We start from the raw sequence: 19,305 nt of genomic DNA, 5'->3' as shown, positions 1-19,305 counted from the left end.
TTAACCCATTCATGTCTTCAGTCCACTTATCTAACTTCCTTTACAGCATTTTGGACAGTCTATTAACCACCCCAAACACTTCACAGAGTGTTGTTTATCCACCACAAACATATGTGATGTCAAATATCCCCTTCAGTCTGTACATACAGTAAGAACCTGGCTGTGACCTGAAGGTGTTACATGTGAGGTTAAAAATGTGAGGTCAGTCCCGATCCGGTCCTTTTGGGGGTAATGTGAAGTGAAAGTTTTTACCTTTGTTCTCTTTTTAAAGCATTTTTTTCAAATTAAAGAAATTATTAAACATTACAGTTGCCCCCTAACTGGGCAACTAATCTACTCACTTTAACAACTCAAAATAAAGTGGTGCACGTAGAAAGAAGAACAAATGAAATGTAAGTGAAAATGACACGCTGTATTCAATAATACAGATGTTATTTTCCATGGTTAGCTCAGGCTGTAAACCTGTTTATTTCTACTGTAAAGATGGACTTTACAACATGGAGCTCTGTGGGGATGGGCTCACTGTTGGAGCCAGGCCCCAGAGGCTGAAAGGGGAACTGCAGGTTTTGAGTCTTCTACATACCTAGAGAAGATTGAAGCAAGGCGTCTGGACTTGTAGAGTTTTCTAGAAGACGTTTCTCTGCTCATCCGAGCAGCTTCATCAGTTCTAACTGTTTGGTGGAAACATGGTTTATATGTGGTTGCAGACCTCAGTGGGTGGGTCTGGGTAAATCTTACAAACAATAGCAATAAATGTTTCCATAGTTACCTGTCATGTTCTGGCTGCCTGGGCCAGGTGTGTCTAACGACTGGCTAAGGACTATGAAACTGCCGGAGGGGGACTGGTTGACAGCCCTACGTATGATGACCTGGATGACTGAGAATCTTCATCAACAGTCTTCTACATAGATAATATAGCTGTATTTAGTTATTATATTATTGACACTGTTGTCTTGTTCATCATTAATGTTCTTTATTAAAACTGCTTTTAAGTTTTATTTATTGTTGAAATAATATTCCTGCAAAAGTGAAGGGGGGATGAAGAACACAGGCTGTCGATCAGATGGTTGTGATCAGCTGTATTGAATGCAGCACTAAGGTCCAGTAATAAGACGGAGACTTTGGATGCATCATTTCCAGATGTAGGCCATTCAAGTCTTTAATAAGTGCAGTCTCAGTGCTGTGGTGTGCTCAAATCCAGAAATTCATTCAAATGATTGTTCCACACCAAAATGCATGGATTTGTTAGGAAATGTTTTCATTGACTTTTCCCAGAAAAAGAAGGTTAGATATTGGCCTGTAGTTATTTGTAGCTGAAGCATCCAGGTTGGACTTTTTTTAGACAAAGTTTAATTACTGCAGTTTTCAGGGCTCGAGGAAACTGCCCTGACTGAAGAGAATAGTTTACCATTTGGACACATCTGAAGCTGCGTAGTTAAAATCAACAACAACAAGTAAAGGTTGGAGGCAGATTATCAAGGGAAGGACTTTTTGGGCAGCAGTTCAGCTGGGACTGATACTCCTGAGTTTGTCAGTCTGTCTATAACAGCAAACAATGTGCGAGCATTGTTACTGTTTCTAACAATAATCTCTGAAAAAAGGATTGTCTTGCATTTTTCAGTTCCTGGTTGTAGTCATGTAGGTTGTCTTTGGCACAGGATATACTCCACTGATATCAGCATTCATTTTTCTCTTTCTGTGTGTTTTTGTCTTGGCACTAAGTGTGTGTCAGGTGACTTCGGTCTGTTCAGGTCCCACTTTCATAGGTTTTGAAAAGGACACAGTGTCATCCAGGTTTAGCTTATCAGCGGCAGGAGGATCATAATTAACACTGCTTTTTGTGGATAGAGATGTCAGGAGAATTGTAAGATGGAGGACACAAATGCAGACTTAGCCGGAGGTGAAAGCAAACTCAGAGTTTTATTACAGGCTAGGTTCGGTACACAAAAGTTCAGTCCACGAGGCAGAGGTATCCAAAAGGGCACAGGCAAAAACCAGTGGTCAAAGTCCAAAGCAGTAATCGGTACACAGGAGTTCAGACCGCGAGGCAAAGGTATCACAAAGGGCGAAGGCAACGAACAGTAGTCAGATCCAAAATAGTTCATTCACAAGAAACTCCAAAACTCACTCAGAAAACTCACTGGGGAAATCACAAGAGCGGAAGGCTGCTTGGACGGCTGTGTCGCAGGACAACTCACAACAGAACTGGCAACAAGGGGCAGGAAACACACAGGCTTTATACACAGGAGGGAAGACAATTGGACACAGGTGAAGCACATTAGGGCGGAGCAGGTAATCACAGGAGGGGGAAGGGAGCACACATGAGGAAGGGGAAGTAAACAGAACTGAAACACCAGGGGAAGATCGAGTTTCAAAATAAAACAGGAAGTGACTAGTAAAACTAAAACTAATACAAACAGAAAATGAACTACAAAATAAAAGACCTGGCTGAAACCATGACAGGAGATTTAGCTTTCTTTCAAATTTAACACTTTAGCATCTGTGCACACTAAGTAACATACATCACCAGACTCTAGTTAATTGTACTCTGATGTCTGAAAATCCTACAGAAGACCTGTTGGAACCCTGTGGTCACAGCAGAACCAGGAGAGGACAGACAGACCTCTGAAGACCTCTCAAGATGGCACATCCTCCAGAGGTGCTTCTGCAGACTTTAGAGGATTTAGGAGAAGAGGACTTTGAAAAGTTTAAGTGGTACATGTACCAGAAGAGACCTCCGGAAGACTTCCCATCGATCCCAAAGTATAAACTTGAAAAAGCAACCCGGACGCAAACAGTGGACCAGATGTTGCAGACCTACACTGAGAACTCTATTAAAGTCATGAACATGGTTTTGGTGAAGATGGGGCAGAATGATCTGGTCAAAGATGATCCTTCAGATCCTTCAGGAAGTGATGAAGCTGTCCACAGGTGAGAACATCTCTTTCAGTGTGTGTCTGAGAAATCCCTGAGCCTTGATCTTCATCTTTCTCCATCATTAAATGTCCATCGTGTTAACGTCAGTTGTTTGTGTGCGCACGCGTTTGCGTGTGTATGCGCATCAGTGAATTTTAAAAACGCCACCATGTAGACAGAAACACATAAAATAGCAGAGATGGCACCAGAGGACTGGGCAAGAGGACTAGACTGGGTGGCGCTGCCGCCAGTAAGAAGGCAGAGAACTTCACTCGTACAACGCAGACTCTCTCTGATGGCACGTTGTATTCATGAGCATGTTTAGTCTTGTGGTGAATTGTGTCGAAGTGTTGAACCGGTGTTGTGCAGCTTCACAGCTCTCTGTGTTGCTGTAACCAGCGTCCAAGCCCTGCAGCGCTGTGACGCACCGTGGCGACGCAGACAGCGAGCTGACCGTGGTCTGGTATTAAATCTGATGGCCGGACTTTGCACACTTTATACGCTACGACGCACCGAGTGACGCCTTTTGTCATCCAGTCTATTTGGCAGCGTGAGGGAGAGAGAGAGAGAGAGAGAGAGAGAGAGGAAAACAAACAAGCGTGCAAATGTACTTTATCGCGGCCGAAAAACTTATCGAGCCCATTTAAAGTTATCGTGCAATTAATTGATTTATTGTTTATCGCGACAGGCCTGTGTGTGCGTGTGCCGCCACACTGGGAGATTTCACACACGCAGCACATCGAGGTCTCGAACCAGGACCTGTCGCACCAAAAGCAGCTGTCATACCCCTGCACTACAAGACACAGAGCCACCCTGCACAGAAGGCGTTAACTTTGACAGCCCTAAAAAATATCCGAGTCCTGATCGGGAGGTAATGTCCGATTCCGATCGAGTCTGAAATCACGTAATCGGGCCCGATTTCCGATCATGTGATCGGATCGGGACATCCCTAGTTGTGTTTGCATATAGAGTGAAAGAAACAGAGACAGTGTGGCTTATCAATGACTAATTCCAGTTTATTTCAGCCATATTGCAAATGAAACAGGTCTCATACATCAGCCACAACACAAATAGATTGAGGACTCTACAACCAACACCATAGGAAAAAACACTCAGACATACTATCCTCCAGATAATAACAACCAATACTAATAATCATATCCAGCACAAGGCAGCAGTTACCTCTGGCATAGTTTCAAACCATGTTAGACATGTTGCTACTCTGGAGACCTTAAGAGGACTGTTAGGACTATTATGCAGCGATTAGCCTGTTAGATGCCATGCATCAGTTATTATTATGATGAACTAATTTCATTAGTGAACTTTACATGACTGACAGGCTTCATTACAGAATAGCTCCTTATATAGACGTTCTTTTTGGCTGCCATCTCTTGTGTCTCGTGCTCACTGTCTCACATGTGTTTTGATGCTGCCAACCAACGTAGCTACACACATGACAGCCTTTGATATAACACAGTCAGAATGTGTTTCTTCCTGCAGGGTGGAGCATGGTGGAGAGCAGAGGTTAAAACCTGATGTGAGGAAGGGTAAGTTTGACTCAGTCTTTCCTCATGTTATTGTGCATGAGTCCATCAGAAGTCCTGTCTTTAATGGACATTTGTCTCTTGTATTCAGTCACAGTGTCATTGCACACTTACTGGATCCTTATTGTTCTGACCCACATATGCAACAAGAAAAAGGCTTTTGTCCATCAAACGTCTGGATGCGATGTCATTGGAGTGAATATGGACTGTGACCTGCTAGCATGTCCCAGGTGTCTTTTTAGTCTCATGTCCTCCTCACTTCCACTCTCACATGAGCCAGATGATTTGTGTGTCTTTAGTCTGTGTCTGAGTACCTGTTGTGTTGATGTGTTTGTGTAGCTGGAGTCCATCTTGCTTTTGGATCAGTCATTGTCATTTGTAAGTAGCTCTGTATATATTGTCATGTGTAGCTGCAGCTTGTAGGAGGGAGACGCCCTTTTTCTTTGTTCTGTTTTTGGGTCAGGAGTTTTAGGTTCCAGCTTTGTCATTTTTTTCTTTTGTTAGGGAACCTTAGTGTTTTTAGTGTCTTTTTGTTTGTTGTTTTGGGCACTGCTCCCCTCTGAGTTCATGACCTACAGCCTAACACTGAATCCAGCCTGTGTACCAAACACTGCAGTGTTTAAGGTGCTCTAATCACTCGCTTTGTCTGTCAGACTTACGATGCACGATATTGAGATTGTATATTTCAACTCTGACAGGTGTTAGAAAGTAACACTGGCTGACAATAGTGTTAAAACTCTACACTAGTGTCAGTGTTGCCAAAACAAAACTACCACATTACACTCACACTAATACTGACACTTGATTGTCTATTAAAACTCATATGTTTTAATATGTTTCATTATATTACCATAGAAGCTCAAGTTAAGTTTATTTATTAGTAGTTTGTATCATGAGTGAAGGTGGTTAGGGGGAGCAGTGAAATGTTTACAGAAAACAACAAAGACCATCCATGTGTTCAGTTGCCTTGATTTACTCTCTTAGCCATAGCATTGCCAAGATGAATTCGTTTTTTGGATGATAATGGATCTTTGTAGGAACACACTGAGCTGCCTGGGAAAGTTAGTTAAGACAGACAAGGTCTGCCTATATGTGTAAACACACACTAACACTACTCACTGTCTTTGACACAGATGGGATGGTTCCAGTACCGGAGCCACGCCACATCACATATTACCAAAGAATTCTTCAATCAAACTTCAAGGGCAAGATTCTGTGTGCACGAGAAGGCTGGGCAAAAGATAAAAAGCGTCTGGTTGATATCTACACAGAGCTGTACATCACAGCCAGCCCTGACATACACATCAACACACAGCATGAGGTCCAACAGATCCAGAAAGCCTGGAGGCCCAGAGACACTGAGACATCTGTCAAACCCAGAGACATGTTCCAACATCCTTCTGGAGAATACATACCTGTAAAAACAGTGCTGACCAACGGAATCGCAGGAATTGGAAAGACCTTCCTGGTGCAAAAGTTTATGCTGGACTGGGCTGAAGGAACAGCCAATCAAGATGTGCATCTCATTTTCCCCTTCTACTTCCGCCAGCTGAATCCACTGATGGGAAAACAGTTCAGTTTGGCAAACCTCATTCATAAATGTATCCCAGAGGCTAAGGGCATCAAAGAGGAGGCTCTTAACTACATCTTTACTGCTTTAGAATCATCAGGAAACAGCAACTACGACAAGAGCGAATTCAAGCTTCTGTTTGTGTTTGACGGACTGGATGAGAGCCGCCTTCATCTGGACCTTTATGTCGATGATCACTCTGTTGATGTAACTAAGTCCACCACCACCGATATCTTGGTGAAAAACCTCATCAATGGAAAACTGCTGCGTTCTGCTCGCATATGGATAACCACAAGACCTGCAGCAGCCAAACAGATCCCTACTGACTGTGTGGACGTGGTGACAGAGGTCAGAGGGTTCACTGACCCACAGAAGGAGGAGTACTTCAGGAAGAGGTTCAGAGAGGAGGAGGAGCAGGCCAGCAGGATCATCTCCCACATCAAGACATCACGAAGCCTCCACATCATGTGCCACATCCCAGTCTTCTGCTGGATCACTGCTACAGTTCTGGAGGACATGTTGGAAACCAGAGAGGGAGGAGAGCTGCCCAAGACCCTGACTGAGGTGTATGCAGAGTTTCTGAAGTTTCAGGCAAATCAGACCAAAGAGAAATGTGGACCAGAGAAGTCCAGGCAGTGCATTTTGTCACTAGCAAAACTGGCTCTTCAACAGCTGGAAAAGGGCAACATAATCTTCTATGAGAAGGATCTGAAAGAGTGTGGCATCGATTTCAGTGAAGCCTCAGTGTACTCAGGAGTGTTCACAGAGATCTTCAAAGAAGAGAAGAGAAGGAAACAGGAATTCACAACATTCTGCTTTGTTCACCTGAGCGTTCAGGAGTTTCTGGCTGCTTTCCACCTCATACACTGTTTCATCGATGGGGACACTAAGAAGCTGATGGTATTCCTGGGAGAGAAAAAGAGGTATTGGCCATTCCTGGGTAAGAAAAAAAGGTCATCTCTGGATGACATCCTGGACGAAGTGATGGAGAAATCTCTGAACAGTGAAACTGGCCACCTGGACCTGATGGTTCGCTTCCTTCATGGTCTTTCCCTGCAGTCAAACCAGAGACTCTTAGGAGACCTGCTGGGTCAGACAGAGATCAGTTCAGAGGCCATCCAGAGAGCCATCAACAACCTGAAACAGAGACGCACTGATACAGTGTCCCCTGACAGAAGCATCAACATCTTCCACTGTCTGATGGAGATGAACGACCTCTCGGTGCATCAGGAGATCCAAGAGTTCCTGCAGTCAGAGAACAGATCAGAGAAGGAACTCTCTGCGATCCACTGCTCAGCTCTGGCCTACATGCTGCAGATGTCAGAGGAGGTTCTTGATGAGCTAGACCTGATGAAGTACAACACAACAACAGAAGGACGATTGAGACTGCTTCCAGCTGTGAGGAACTGCAGAAAGTTCAGGTGAGTCCAGATGTGACCAATCAGTGTAGATTACTGGTTTAGTTCTTAGACACATTCACACTGTGTGTTTCTCTCTAACAGAGCTCCTTGTGTTCATTGACACATCACATCAGCTGTGTTTTTGTCTCAGATGTTCTTCTACTGTGAAAACATTGTTTTGTATGTTTCTGTTTGAAGCTGTTAAATGAATGGACAATAAATGTGTCTTTATTTGTAGTTAAAACAGCTGCATGTGGCCAAAGAGCTGCACAAACTACATAGATACAAAGACTGCAAAAACTGCAGCACAACATCATGGTATGCAAACATGCAGACACATACCATTACACAAACAGTCAGATGTCAGACAACAGAATAACTCTTTAAAGTCTCTGAATGAAAGAGAAGAATTTATCTTTCAGCAATATCAGCTGGAAGAACCTACAACAGGGAAATAAACTGAAATACACTGTCAAAATGAGACGATGAGAATGATCAGAACTATTGTTACATGTCAAACAGTCAGATCAAATGAGATCACTGCTACTACTTAACGTGTCCCTTTCATAATGTTCTGATATTTCTGTCATCACAGACTTTCTGACTGTAAACTCTCAGAGACTCACTGGGAAGTTGTGGCCTCAGCTCTGAAGTCCGACCCCTCCCATCTGACAGAGCTCGACATGAACTGGAACAACCTGGAGGATTCAGGACTGAAGCAGCTATGTGCTGGACTGGACAGTCCTCACTGCATACTGCAGGTTCTCAGGTCAGTTAATGTTATTATTAGGCTGAGGTCCAGTGTTTAAATCATCTGTCAGGACTGACAGACAGAAAAGGACCACAGACATGTGTATCTTCAGTCGCTGTTGCTCTGATGACAAATCAGATCTACTCATATGTTCAAATGTTGCTCAGTAATTCAGTGAATAATTATTATTTTCTTCCCTCCCAGTAACAGTAATCTGTATGTTTTAATGTTATCCCATATTATTAGATGATCAGTGGTATCAATGGCTCTATCAATGTCTTGTATTGTTTTATTAGGTTGTGTGGCTGTGGTTTGTCAGAGATCAGCTCTCTGGGATCAGCTCTGAAGGCTAACCCCTCCCAGCTGAGATATCTGGACCTCAGTGGGAACCACCTGCAGGATGTGGAGCAGCTACGTGGTTTTCTGGAGAGTTGTAGCCTGCAGACTCTGAGGTCAGTCTTAATAGTTTTATGTGTTGTGATTTAAAGTTTGTGGTGGGGTGAGCTCTGAAGTCCCAAGACTGCAGATCCTCGGGTCAGGGTAAATCTGGGTGTTGATCCAGTCTTCACATTTCATTGGTTGATCGGTTGGATTTTGCTGCTTATGTTTTGAACTTATGATGCATTACTAACCCCACCCAACCCCAGATGTTGAATGTCTGTAGGGGTTTAGTTCTTGCTTTTTGAGTTTATGATTTTGTAACTCTACTCTTGTCAAGTTGTCTGATCAATGAGGGAGGTTTGGGTTTACTGAAGCTCTTTGAGATGCAGCATGGTTTTGTTTTCAGTTGTATATCAGCATGAGTTGCAGATATAACTAGTACAAATGAGTTCCAATATAAAATTGTTGGAACTTTCTGGTGTAAAATATTTCCGACAAAAATATGTGAATATAGAAAACACTTCAACAACATGTAGCACTCCCCTCTGTAGTCATATTGATGAGGGCAGGCTTTTAGGTTCTTTTAAAGTATTTATCCAATGTTTCTTAACCCTGATTAACTCAGTTTTAATTATTATCTTGGATGTCCCTTTAATACACACAAGTGCAGTGTTTGACCCATCAATCAAATGGCCATCTTTAAATTATATTTTTAATAAAGATCTTAACTACGTCTGCATATGTCTCTGCAATTGAATCACTGCCCTTTCTCAGGTGAGTAATAAGTAACACAACACAAGGTTTTAGAAAAATAATTCTCAGTTATTTAAGAAAAGGTTAATGCTGGTGAACTAAGACATGAAAATAAAATTAGAATGAATTCTAATGAATTCAGAAACTCAGTTTACCAACCTCAAGGTCACTTAAACAAAAGTTGTGGCCCCACACCTTAATACACTCTATAAAGCGGCAACTTAAATGATTACAGACTGACATATAGCGCAGCAGGCCTGATGCGGTGCTTGTGTTCGTGGACGCCCAAAACTTAATGGCCGCTTCACTCTCTGAACAAAATAAAACAAGCACCTGAGGTGTTCCAGTCCCGTCCTCCAACAGTCACAGGAGCAGGCTCAGCATCAGCATCTCACCACAGACTCCGTCTACTGTCTCTATCCTCTCTTCTTGCCGGAAGAAACTCCCAAGTCCTAGTGGCTCCAACCTCTGTCCGTGTCTCTTCTCTGTCCTCAGGTCGAAAACAGCAGATGAGCTCCTCAAACAGTTGACTGAGTGAGTCCAACTAGAGCTAGAAAAAGTCCCTTCACTTGTCATCAACTGACTTGAATCTATTCCTCGAGGTGGCTAACAGCTAGCTTTAGCATTAGCACAAAACATAAACAGTCTGAACTTCGTGCTGAAAGTCTTCCCGCCTCTGACAAACTGAGGAACTCTGCTTCAAAAGTGTCCCTTTCATAATGTTCTTGTTTCTGTCATCACAGACTTTCTGACTGTAACCTCTCAGAGACTCACTGTGAAGTTGTGGCCTCAGCTCTGAAGTCCGACCCCTCCCATCTGACAGAGCTCGACATGAACCAGAACAGGCTGCAGGATTCAGGACTGAAGCAGCTATGTGCTGGACTGGACAGTCCTCACTGCATACTGCAGGTTCTCAGGTCAGTTAATGTTATTATTAGGCTGAGGTCCAGTTTTTAAATCATCTGTCAGGACTGACAGACAGAAAAGGACCACAGACATGTGTATCTTCAGTCACTGTTGCTCTGATGACAAATCAGATCTACTCATATGTTCAAATGTTGCTCAGTAATTCAGTGAATAATTATTATTTTCTTCCCTTCCAGTAACAGTAATCTGTATGTTTTAATGTTATCCCATATTATTAGATGATCAGTGGTATCAATGGCTCTATCAATGTCTTGTATTGTTTTATTAGGTTGTGTTGCTGTGGTTTGTCAGAGATCAGCTCTCTGGGATCAGCTCTGAAGGCTAACCCCTCCCAGCTGAGATATCTGGACCTCAGTGGGAACCATCTGCAGGATGTGGAGCAGCTACGTGGTTTTCTGGAGAGTTGTGGACTGCAGACTCTGAGGTCAGTCTTAATAGTTTTATGTGTTGTGATGTAAAGGTTGTGGTGGGGTGAGCTTAATACACTCTATAAAGCGGCAACTTAAATGATTACAGACTGACATATACCGCAGCAGGCCTGATGCGGTGCTTGTGTTCGTGGACGCCCAAAACTTAATGGCCGCTTCACTCTCTGAGCAAAATAAAACAAGCACCTGAGGTGTTCCAGTCCCGTCCTCCAACAGTCACAGGAGCAGGCTCAGCATCAGCATCTCACCACAGACTCCGTCTACTGTCTCTATCCTCTCTTCTTGCCGGAAGAAACTCCCAAGTCCTAGTGGCTCCAACCTCCGTCCGTGTCTCTTCTCTGTCCTCAGGTGGAAAACAGCAGATGAGCCCCTCAAACAGTCGACTGAGTGAGTCCAACTAGAGCTAGAAAAAGTCCCTTCACTTGTCATCAACTGACTTGAATCTATTCTTCCAGGTGGCTAACAGCTAGCTTTAGCATTAGCACCAAACATAAACCGTCTGAACTTCGTGCTGAAAGTCTTCCCGCCTCTCAGTATGCTGCTAGACTTCTTCTCACAGATTGTCCTGTCAACAACCTTAAGACACAAGTTACACACCGTTTTGTGCACTGCTAACTTAGAAATGAAGACAGAAAATCTCTGTGTTACACATGTTTCTCCGACACACCTCTCCTAGTCTGTGTCACACTGTGCTCACGGTCCTGTCACTTGTTACTAACCCCATCTATGCTGGTGGGACATCTTTCAGCAACATTCTTTAACATAACACAACAAACATGTAACACTTTTTTACCCTTTGAAATCACATTTTAAATGCTTACACATTTAAACTTGAACTGAAATGATCAACACTCATTAAAACATGTGGGGATTTTAAACTGGGTTACAAACAAAACACATTTAGGAATGAAACCTTCTAGATGTAGGCTTCACTCAAGAGATTAAATGATGATGGATTGTGCAAGTACATCTATAACATTAAACTGCAGCTCATTAAACAAGACGAAAATATGAATTGACACACTATGAACACAAAGTTAACTAGAAAGCATTTCCTGCAGAAAATGTGAGTTTGGTTGCTGCAGCTGAAGCATTGCTCTGAATGATGTGAAGGATTGCTCTGAATTGCTGGAGAATCTGTAGTCTGAATTTAAGTTGCTGAAACACTTTGAATAGATGAAGCTGTTTTATTGTGAAAAGTAGAAAACCTTTGAACATTAGGAAGTTATGAAACAGAAACTGCTGAAGATGAACAATATGAAGTCACTGACCTTAAAGAATAGCCTGGAAATACACCATAAAGGTCTGAGGCTGGAATCATATCTAAAGCTAATAAGGACAGGCTGTATGGTTTTAATGTGGAAAAGTATCAGAGTTACCTCCCCCAGAACATTTTGGATGAAGTAGAAGCCATTTCCTGCATTCTGGTGGATTTCAACAGCTATTATACTGACAGAAGTAAAGGGTTAACTCAACAACTATTACTGAGAGATTCAATAACTCCTTATTTATTTTAAGCCATGATGACAAATATAAAACCAACCGAAAATGAAACAGTTCTGTCAGCCTCATGGTGGCACTACACTAACAGGTTATTAGAACAAAATGTTTACATCTGTTACTGTCTACCTCTGTGCCACCATGACTTTAACCACAAAAAACACATTTCTGTTTCACTGTATTCCCAATGAGGCCATCAGCTGCACTGTCAGGTTTTAGAGACTTCACAGAACAGATCAGATTAAACAGATTAGAAACAGATTACCCAAAGCCTCCAAAAAAAGCTGCACAACAGGTAACTTAGTTCACATGAATCTGTGCTGATGTGTCTGCTTGTGTTGATCAGCACACAATCAGTTCACATGAAGTGACTGAAACACAAAGGGAGGATCAATATAGAAGGAAACCCGCTCCCTGTCTCTCACTCCTGGCCTGCCCTATATGCCATAACGTCTGCAGCACGTGTGCTTGCAGCTGAATCTCAGACCTCACCTGGCAACAATACATTTTTTTCTGATTGGCTGATTCCTGTTCTCTGCCATAGAAATGACAGATGATTAATAATAAAAAATGTACAAACATAATTCACAAATTATAACCACTGACATTACTAAGCTTAGACAATAGTGTCCTTTCATGTTGTAGAATTGTTTTTGTCATTGCACTGCTCTACTTTCTACAATTATTCAGTATTGTTAAATGTACACATTTCATTTCTTTCAGACTGAGCAGCTGTAACCTCTCAGAGAGAAGCTGTGAAGCTCTGTCCTCAGTCCTCAGCTCCCAGTCCTCTAGTCTGAGAGAGCTGGATCTGGATAATAACGACCTGCAGGATTCAGGAGTGAAGCAGCTGTCTCACGGATTAGGGGGTCCAGACTGCAGACTGGAGACTCTCAGGTCAGGATCCAGCTTGTTGATCATCAGTTAAATTCTGCTTCATGTTCATGTTGAAGATCTGTTGGATTTTCCTTCTTTCTTCTTGAGTTCATGACATGTTTTGTCCCTCCAGTCTGTCAGGTTGTCTGATCACACAGGAGGGCTGTGCTTCTCTGGCCTCGGCTCTGACCTCCAACCCCTCCTATCTGAGAGAGCTGGACCTGAGCTACAATCATCCAGGAGACTCAGGAGTGAAGCTGCTGTCTGCTTTACTCAACAGTCCAGATTGTAGTCTGAAGACTCTCAGGTACACAGAGACCACAGAGCATGAGTCCTCCTCAGTCTGTCAGTTTAGCTCATATATCCACAGCTGTTGATGGATGGACTGAAACTGCAGAGAAGAAATAATCACTGATCCCTGATGTTCATCTTCCTCCATCATTAAGTGTCCATCATGTTAACTTCACTTTTCTTTATACACGTTCTTCATGTCAAAATACAAACAGACTGATTTTCAGTCACACTTAGTGCAGATCAAATACTAAATGATGCCCTACTTATTAATGTCCTCAGCTGTAAGAACCACTGAATTATTTCCACAAACAAATGTTCCTGAAACAATCCATATGTGAAGCTTCAGAGGAGACAACAACACAATGGTAGAAGGAGGAGTTCCTTCAGTCAGAGACAGAGAGCAGGGAGACACTACAATATTATCACTGTAACAACTACACACAGACATGAGTGAATGTATTTATTTGAAGTGTGTCAGAAACTCTTCCATCCATGACACATGTGAACCAGGCTTGTGTTTGCATATAGAGTGAAAGGAACAAACAGTCAGAGACAGTGTGGCTTGTTTGCTGCTTTGGATAAATACACAATGCTGAGATCAAACCTACACTGTTGCTGCATGAAGAGGATTTTACAGTAAAGCACTGACAGAGAGCAATATTTCACAGAATGGAGGACATGAATAAACACAGAGCAGATCAGGAGAGACTCTTCTGGAGTCGACACAGATGAGTTTCAGTCTGTTTGTGTGTCTCTGACAAACTGAGGAACTCTGCTTCATGTTGATCAGCAGTTTGGACTCATGTTGGTTAGAAAATCATTCTGACTGTGTTTCTTCCTGCAGGGTGGAGCATGGTGGAGAGCAGTGGTTAAAACCTGGGCTGAGGAAGTGTAAGTTTGACTCAGTCTTTCCTCATGTTATTGTGCATGAGTCAGTGTTCTATCAGTCCATCAGAGCTGTTGTAGCGCAGCCTCGGCGGTTGGATTTCTTTGGTGTTTACTGGAGTTTATTACTCCCCAGCAGGAGTTTTAGGTTCCAGCTTTGTCATTGGTTTTCCTTTTTTCTCTTGTTAGGGAGCTTTAGTGTGTTGTAGTGTCTCTGTGTTTGTTTGGGCACTGCTCAGCTCTGAGTTCATGAACTGCAGCCTAACACTGAAACCAGCCTGTGTAGCTGCCGATCTGAGAGTGGGGACGAGTGGGGAGGTGCAGACATGCTGTGTGTGGGTTTCCCCTCAGCCTGGGACATAACAGAGACAACCAAAGCAGACAAAAGACAAAATCCAATAAGAGACCACAAAGGGTTGAAAAGGTCCAAACACAGGAAGAAACAGCTCCACAGTCCAAAAGCAGGCAGGACTCAGACACAAAGAATCTCATCCAAAGGGTCAGACTGGACTGATGGACTGAAGAGTGAAGACACTGAGACACTGAGCTGTGAGCAGCATTATTAGGGTTAGGGTTAGGGCGAGAAACGCCACTGTTTAAGAAAACGAGTTACCACCAAAATAAGTTTCACACGGGGTCTCTGTTTAAAGCTTTTAATCAATTAGTAACAAAACACGTTATCCGCCATGTTTCCCTGCACCGCTTCTTCCCTTTTTTCCCAATCTGCTACAAACACCCTGATTTTCAGCACAATGCAGCATTTCCATTCAACCAATCACGGGGCAGCTTTCCAACTGTCATGGCGGAGGGTTTATATGAAAACTAGAAGTTTCATATAAACCCTTTTTGGAAAGAAAACACTTTTTTCTGGATTTATAGCGTTTTGGAAGCAATCTCTTCATTTGTTAGGCGGGACAGCCGAAACCAGTTAAACAAGCTTTTACTGACAGCTCTGAACAGACCACATTAACTTATCATTCATTTTTGTGCAGCCGCCACAACTTCCATTTCACAAACCATTGTTTAATCTTCAGTTATTATATTTCCTTTTATTTTGCTTTGTGCTTTGGTTTCATTCTGTAACACTTATTTTTATGAAGGTTTGAACTCTGACAGTGTTTGAACAGGAGAGAAAGGAGTATAAAGTGTGTAGTGAGGGCTTCACAGCCTTAAAGCATCTAGAATAACTGTAAAAAATAAAGCCCATCACTTCACGGATTTCACCTTTTGCGGGTTATTTTTGGAACGTAACCCCGCGATTAACGAGGGACCTCTGATGAGAAGGAAGAGACTGGGCTCTCAGCTGCAGTAAAGGGGGCAGGTCTGGCTCCAACACAGGTTTCAATGTGCAAGATGTCTTGCCCTCACATTCTTCTTCCATTTCCACTTGTCCTGAAACTTCGGCCTTCGCTGTCAACCTTCCTTTTCTTACTCACACTTGCCATTTTAGAAATGGGCAATAAAAAAACACAGATCACTGGCAAACAGGGTGGTGAGAGTTTGACCATGTTTGCTGCCATCTTGTGGTGAAATGTTAAATATATATAAATAATAATCATTTTTAAACGTGTGATTTCATCCTGTGGACAACAGTACTGGTGGCATATTATGACATTATTGATTTTATGACAGAGGCTTCGGCCCAGTGAACATATGAACTGGACTTTTGGTCTGTTCTACAGGAAAAACCCTCAATGATAATGCACCAACAATCCCAACCAAAGAAAGGAACATAAAGACAGAAGAACCAAACAGGAAAGAAAATAGAAATAACTATTGTATATATAACCTAGAAAATCTCACAAGAAATTTTGAGTGGGCCAATGCGCGCTCACCCACACTCTGCTGCCGGTCCGCCCCATTATATACCACCAAACCTCATTCCTGATCACCGGCAGATGTGAAAGATGCCACTGATGACATTTCATGCTTTTACAGTGTTTCTGATTGGTTTTATATAAGGTTTAATAGGCCCCAAGCTTCTCCATTCATTCTGGATGGAGGAATCCTAAAGATGTGGATGTGACTTTGGCTGCTATTTTATGAAGTTTGGTAAAAGACATGAACATGAGGACTCAGTATGATAAAGTCCAACTCCTTATGAGCAGTTTGCAGTTGAAATGAATATTCCGTGTAGAGGCATGCCAGACTGATAGGCTTCCAAAGTTAGCTGGGTTTTGTCAGGGATCTCACCAGTTTCCCATTATTTCCTATGAGGGGGGTTAGGTCAGCTTAAGTGGCTTGCCTGTCAAAACAAAAAGTGGCACAGACATGGGGACTCAATATGTCAGAGGTCTAATGTTTATCTACATTTTACATTTTGAATGAAGGTTCTGTGTGAAAGCATGCCCAAACGCCATGCCTTCAAAGTTTGACAGTGATTTGATGCCTGTGGGGAGGGTCGATCGCAGTTTTTCTGGATTTTTTCAAACACCGTTTATCCGATCGCTACCAAACCTCAGAGGGTCGTAGTCCTGACCGAGCCGGTCGATTTGATGTATAATTTGTAGGGGTGGCTAGCGCTAGTTAGCTGTGTAATGAATTAGAGGCTTTTATTTTGAAAATCAGTGTGTGTCTGTGTAAGTGTGTGTGTGTGGGGGGGGGGGGGGGGTGGGTTGGGGACACTCCCTAATGCATGTTAAAACATGTTTAAGTGTTTTATTTTGAAAATCTACACTTCAGCATATCCTGTTATTGTGCAGGGTCTTTTATTTTGAAAATCCATGTTTGTGTGTCTGTGTGTTGGCAGGTGTGTATAGTGTGTGTCTGCATATTTCTGGGTGGCTTGTGTGTAGTTTACCAGGCCTAGTAAGGTCTGTAATGATTTGGAGGCTTTTATTTTGAAAATCAGTGTGTGTGTGTGTGTGTGTGTGTGTGTGTGTGTGTGTGTGTGTGTGTGTGTGTGTGTGTGTGTGTGTTTGTGTATGTTCCTGTATGGAGCTTTTGGATGATGCTCTTTATCCAATGATACAGTTGATGCTGCTGTTCTTCTCATGTTCTAAATGTGTCGTCTGTCTTTACTCACATTGCTGCAAATATCCAGTTTGTGTTTGAACACAAAGCTGATAGTTGTGTGTTTGTTCATTCAAACATTAGTGACAAAAAGTCTGATGATAAACTTTGTATGAATGAACAACACATCAGTCAGTAAAGACAGAATGAAGCCATCAGATGTGTCAGATGATAAACTGCAGCTGTGTCTTTTTCTCTCCATCAGATTTCTGTCAACTTGAAGTCGACACAAACTCAGTGAACACAAAGCTCAAACTGTCTGACAACAACAGGAAGGTGACACGTGTGAGAGAGGAGCAGCCATATCCTGATCATCCAGACAGATTTGATGTGTGGGATCAGCTGATGTGTAGAAATGTTCTGACTGGTCGCTGTTACTGGGAGGTCGAGTGGAGAGGAGGGGTTTATATATCAGTGAGTTACAGAAGAATCAGAAGGAAAGGAGGCAGTGATGACTGCTGGTTTGGAGGAAACAATCAGTCCTGGAGTCTGATCTGCTCTGATGATGGTTACTCTGTCCGTCACAATAACAGAGAAACACTCATCTCCTCCTCCTCTGTCTCTCACAGAGCAGCAGTGTATGTGGACTGTCCTGCTGGCACTCTGTCCTTCTACAGAGTCTCCTCTGACACACTGATCCACCTCCACACCTTCAGCACCACATTCACTCAGCCTCTACATGCTGGGTTCTGGTTGTGGTCTGGTTCCTCAGTGAGTCTGTGCTGTGTGTAGAAGCAGAGTGTGTGGAAGTGACAGCAGCTTCAACTTTGTGCTTTAAATGTTGATGATGTTTCACTTTCATTTGAATCACTGACTGTGATTTCAGGTCAGAACATGTTTTTGTCTTAGAAGCAGTGAAATGAAGAATGTGAAGCTGAATTTATGATCATGAACTTTGACATGTCCTCACAAATGAAACCCTTACATTAAGAAATGCATGATTCCATGTTGTTATGGCTCTGATATTAAAATGTAGTATTATAATAGGAGTTAATGGACCTAAGTGGAAAACACCATTTAAAACTGCTGCAATACAAACACTAATAACTCCAACTCAATATTTTGGATAAACTTTGACCTGACAGATATAAAATAATGCCTGAGCCTCCCAACTTGTAACATGACTTGTCTGTCCGTTCTTTCTCTGCTCGCTCTCTCTCTCCCTCTCTCTCTCTCCCGCTCTCTCTCGCTCTCCCTCTCTCTCTCTCTCTCTCCCTCTCCCTCCCTCTCTCTCTCTCCCTCTCCCTCTCTCTCTCCTGTCTCTCTCTCTCCCCCCCCCTCTCTCTCTCTCTCCCTCTCTCCCCCCTCCCTCCCTCCCTTTCTCGCTCTCCCTCTCTCTCTCTCTCCTCTCCCTCCCTCTCCCTCCCTCTCTCTCTCCCTCTCTCTCTCCTGTCTCTCCCTCCCCCCCCTCTCTCCTCTGTCTCTCCCTCCCTCCCTTTCTCTCTCTCCCCCCCTCTCTCTCTCTCTCTCTCTCTCTCTCTCTCCCTCTCTCCCCCCCTCCCTCCCTCCCTTTCTCTCTCCTCTCCCTCCCTCTCCCTCCCTCTCTCTCTCCCTCGCTCTCTCTCTCCCTCCCTCTCTATCTCTCTCTCTCTCTCTCTATATATATATATATATATATATATATATATATATATATATGTGTGTGCACTCGCGCTGGCTCCCTCTGGTGGACCATTTGTATATTACTACAGGTTTCATAGTTTTTTTTATGTTATTTATCTTATATGTTTTTTTTCATACTTCTTGATACCACTTAGTATTTCGTGAGAATTACTTACTCTGATTACTTTTATTACTTACTCTATACTGGCCACTATTTACTTTGACAGCAAGGGAGAATATTTTTTCCAACTGACTAATAATTCAAAAGTAACATTTTCACAAAAATATTCTAGAAAGATAAATCACCTTTGAAATCAATCAAAAGATGATGTGGAAAAATTCTATATTTCTGCTGTAGACTGAACACAAGTTGAGTACCTTAGTCCTGACAAGTCTTTCCCAGTGTCCCTGCTGCTGTTTGACTAGTTTGAGAACGGGTTCGTTGGACTTCATTTCCCAGCAGCAC

The 19,305-nt window shown here is 42.8% G+C and overlaps 1 protein-coding gene across 1 annotated transcript in view; it reads left to right on the top strand.

Moving 5' to 3' along the window:
- Nucleotides 1-5,583: 5,583 nt before the first annotated feature.
- LOC114429867 (NACHT, LRR and PYD domains-containing protein 12-like) overlaps nt 5,584-19,305 on the top strand; it is a 43,247-nt gene continuing 29,525 nt past the window's right edge. Inside the window, exons 1-7 of the mRNA XM_028398479.1 lie at nt 5,584-7,451; nt 8,026-8,199; nt 10,059-10,232; nt 12,894-13,067; nt 13,180-13,353; nt 14,185-14,224; nt 17,466-17,945. Of these exons, the coding sequence (XP_028254280.1) occupies nt 5,599-7,451; nt 8,026-8,199; nt 10,059-10,232; nt 12,894-13,067; nt 13,180-13,353; nt 14,185-14,224; nt 17,466-17,945 (3,069 nt within the window). The 5' untranslated portion in view covers nt 5,584-5,598. The remainder of the gene's footprint in view (nt 7,452-8,025; nt 8,200-10,058; nt 10,233-12,893; nt 13,068-13,179; nt 13,354-14,184; nt 14,225-17,465; nt 17,946-19,305) is intronic.

Source organism: Parambassis ranga, unplaced genomic scaffold, assembly GCF_900634625.1.
Source record: "Parambassis ranga unplaced genomic scaffold, fParRan2.1 scaffold_21_arrow_ctg1, whole genome shotgun sequence".
Lineage (NCBI taxonomy): Eukaryota > Metazoa > Chordata > Actinopteri > Ambassidae > Parambassis > Parambassis ranga.
Note: the sequence above shows the minus strand (reverse complement) of the source record. Positions and strands in the feature narration are given on the sequence as shown.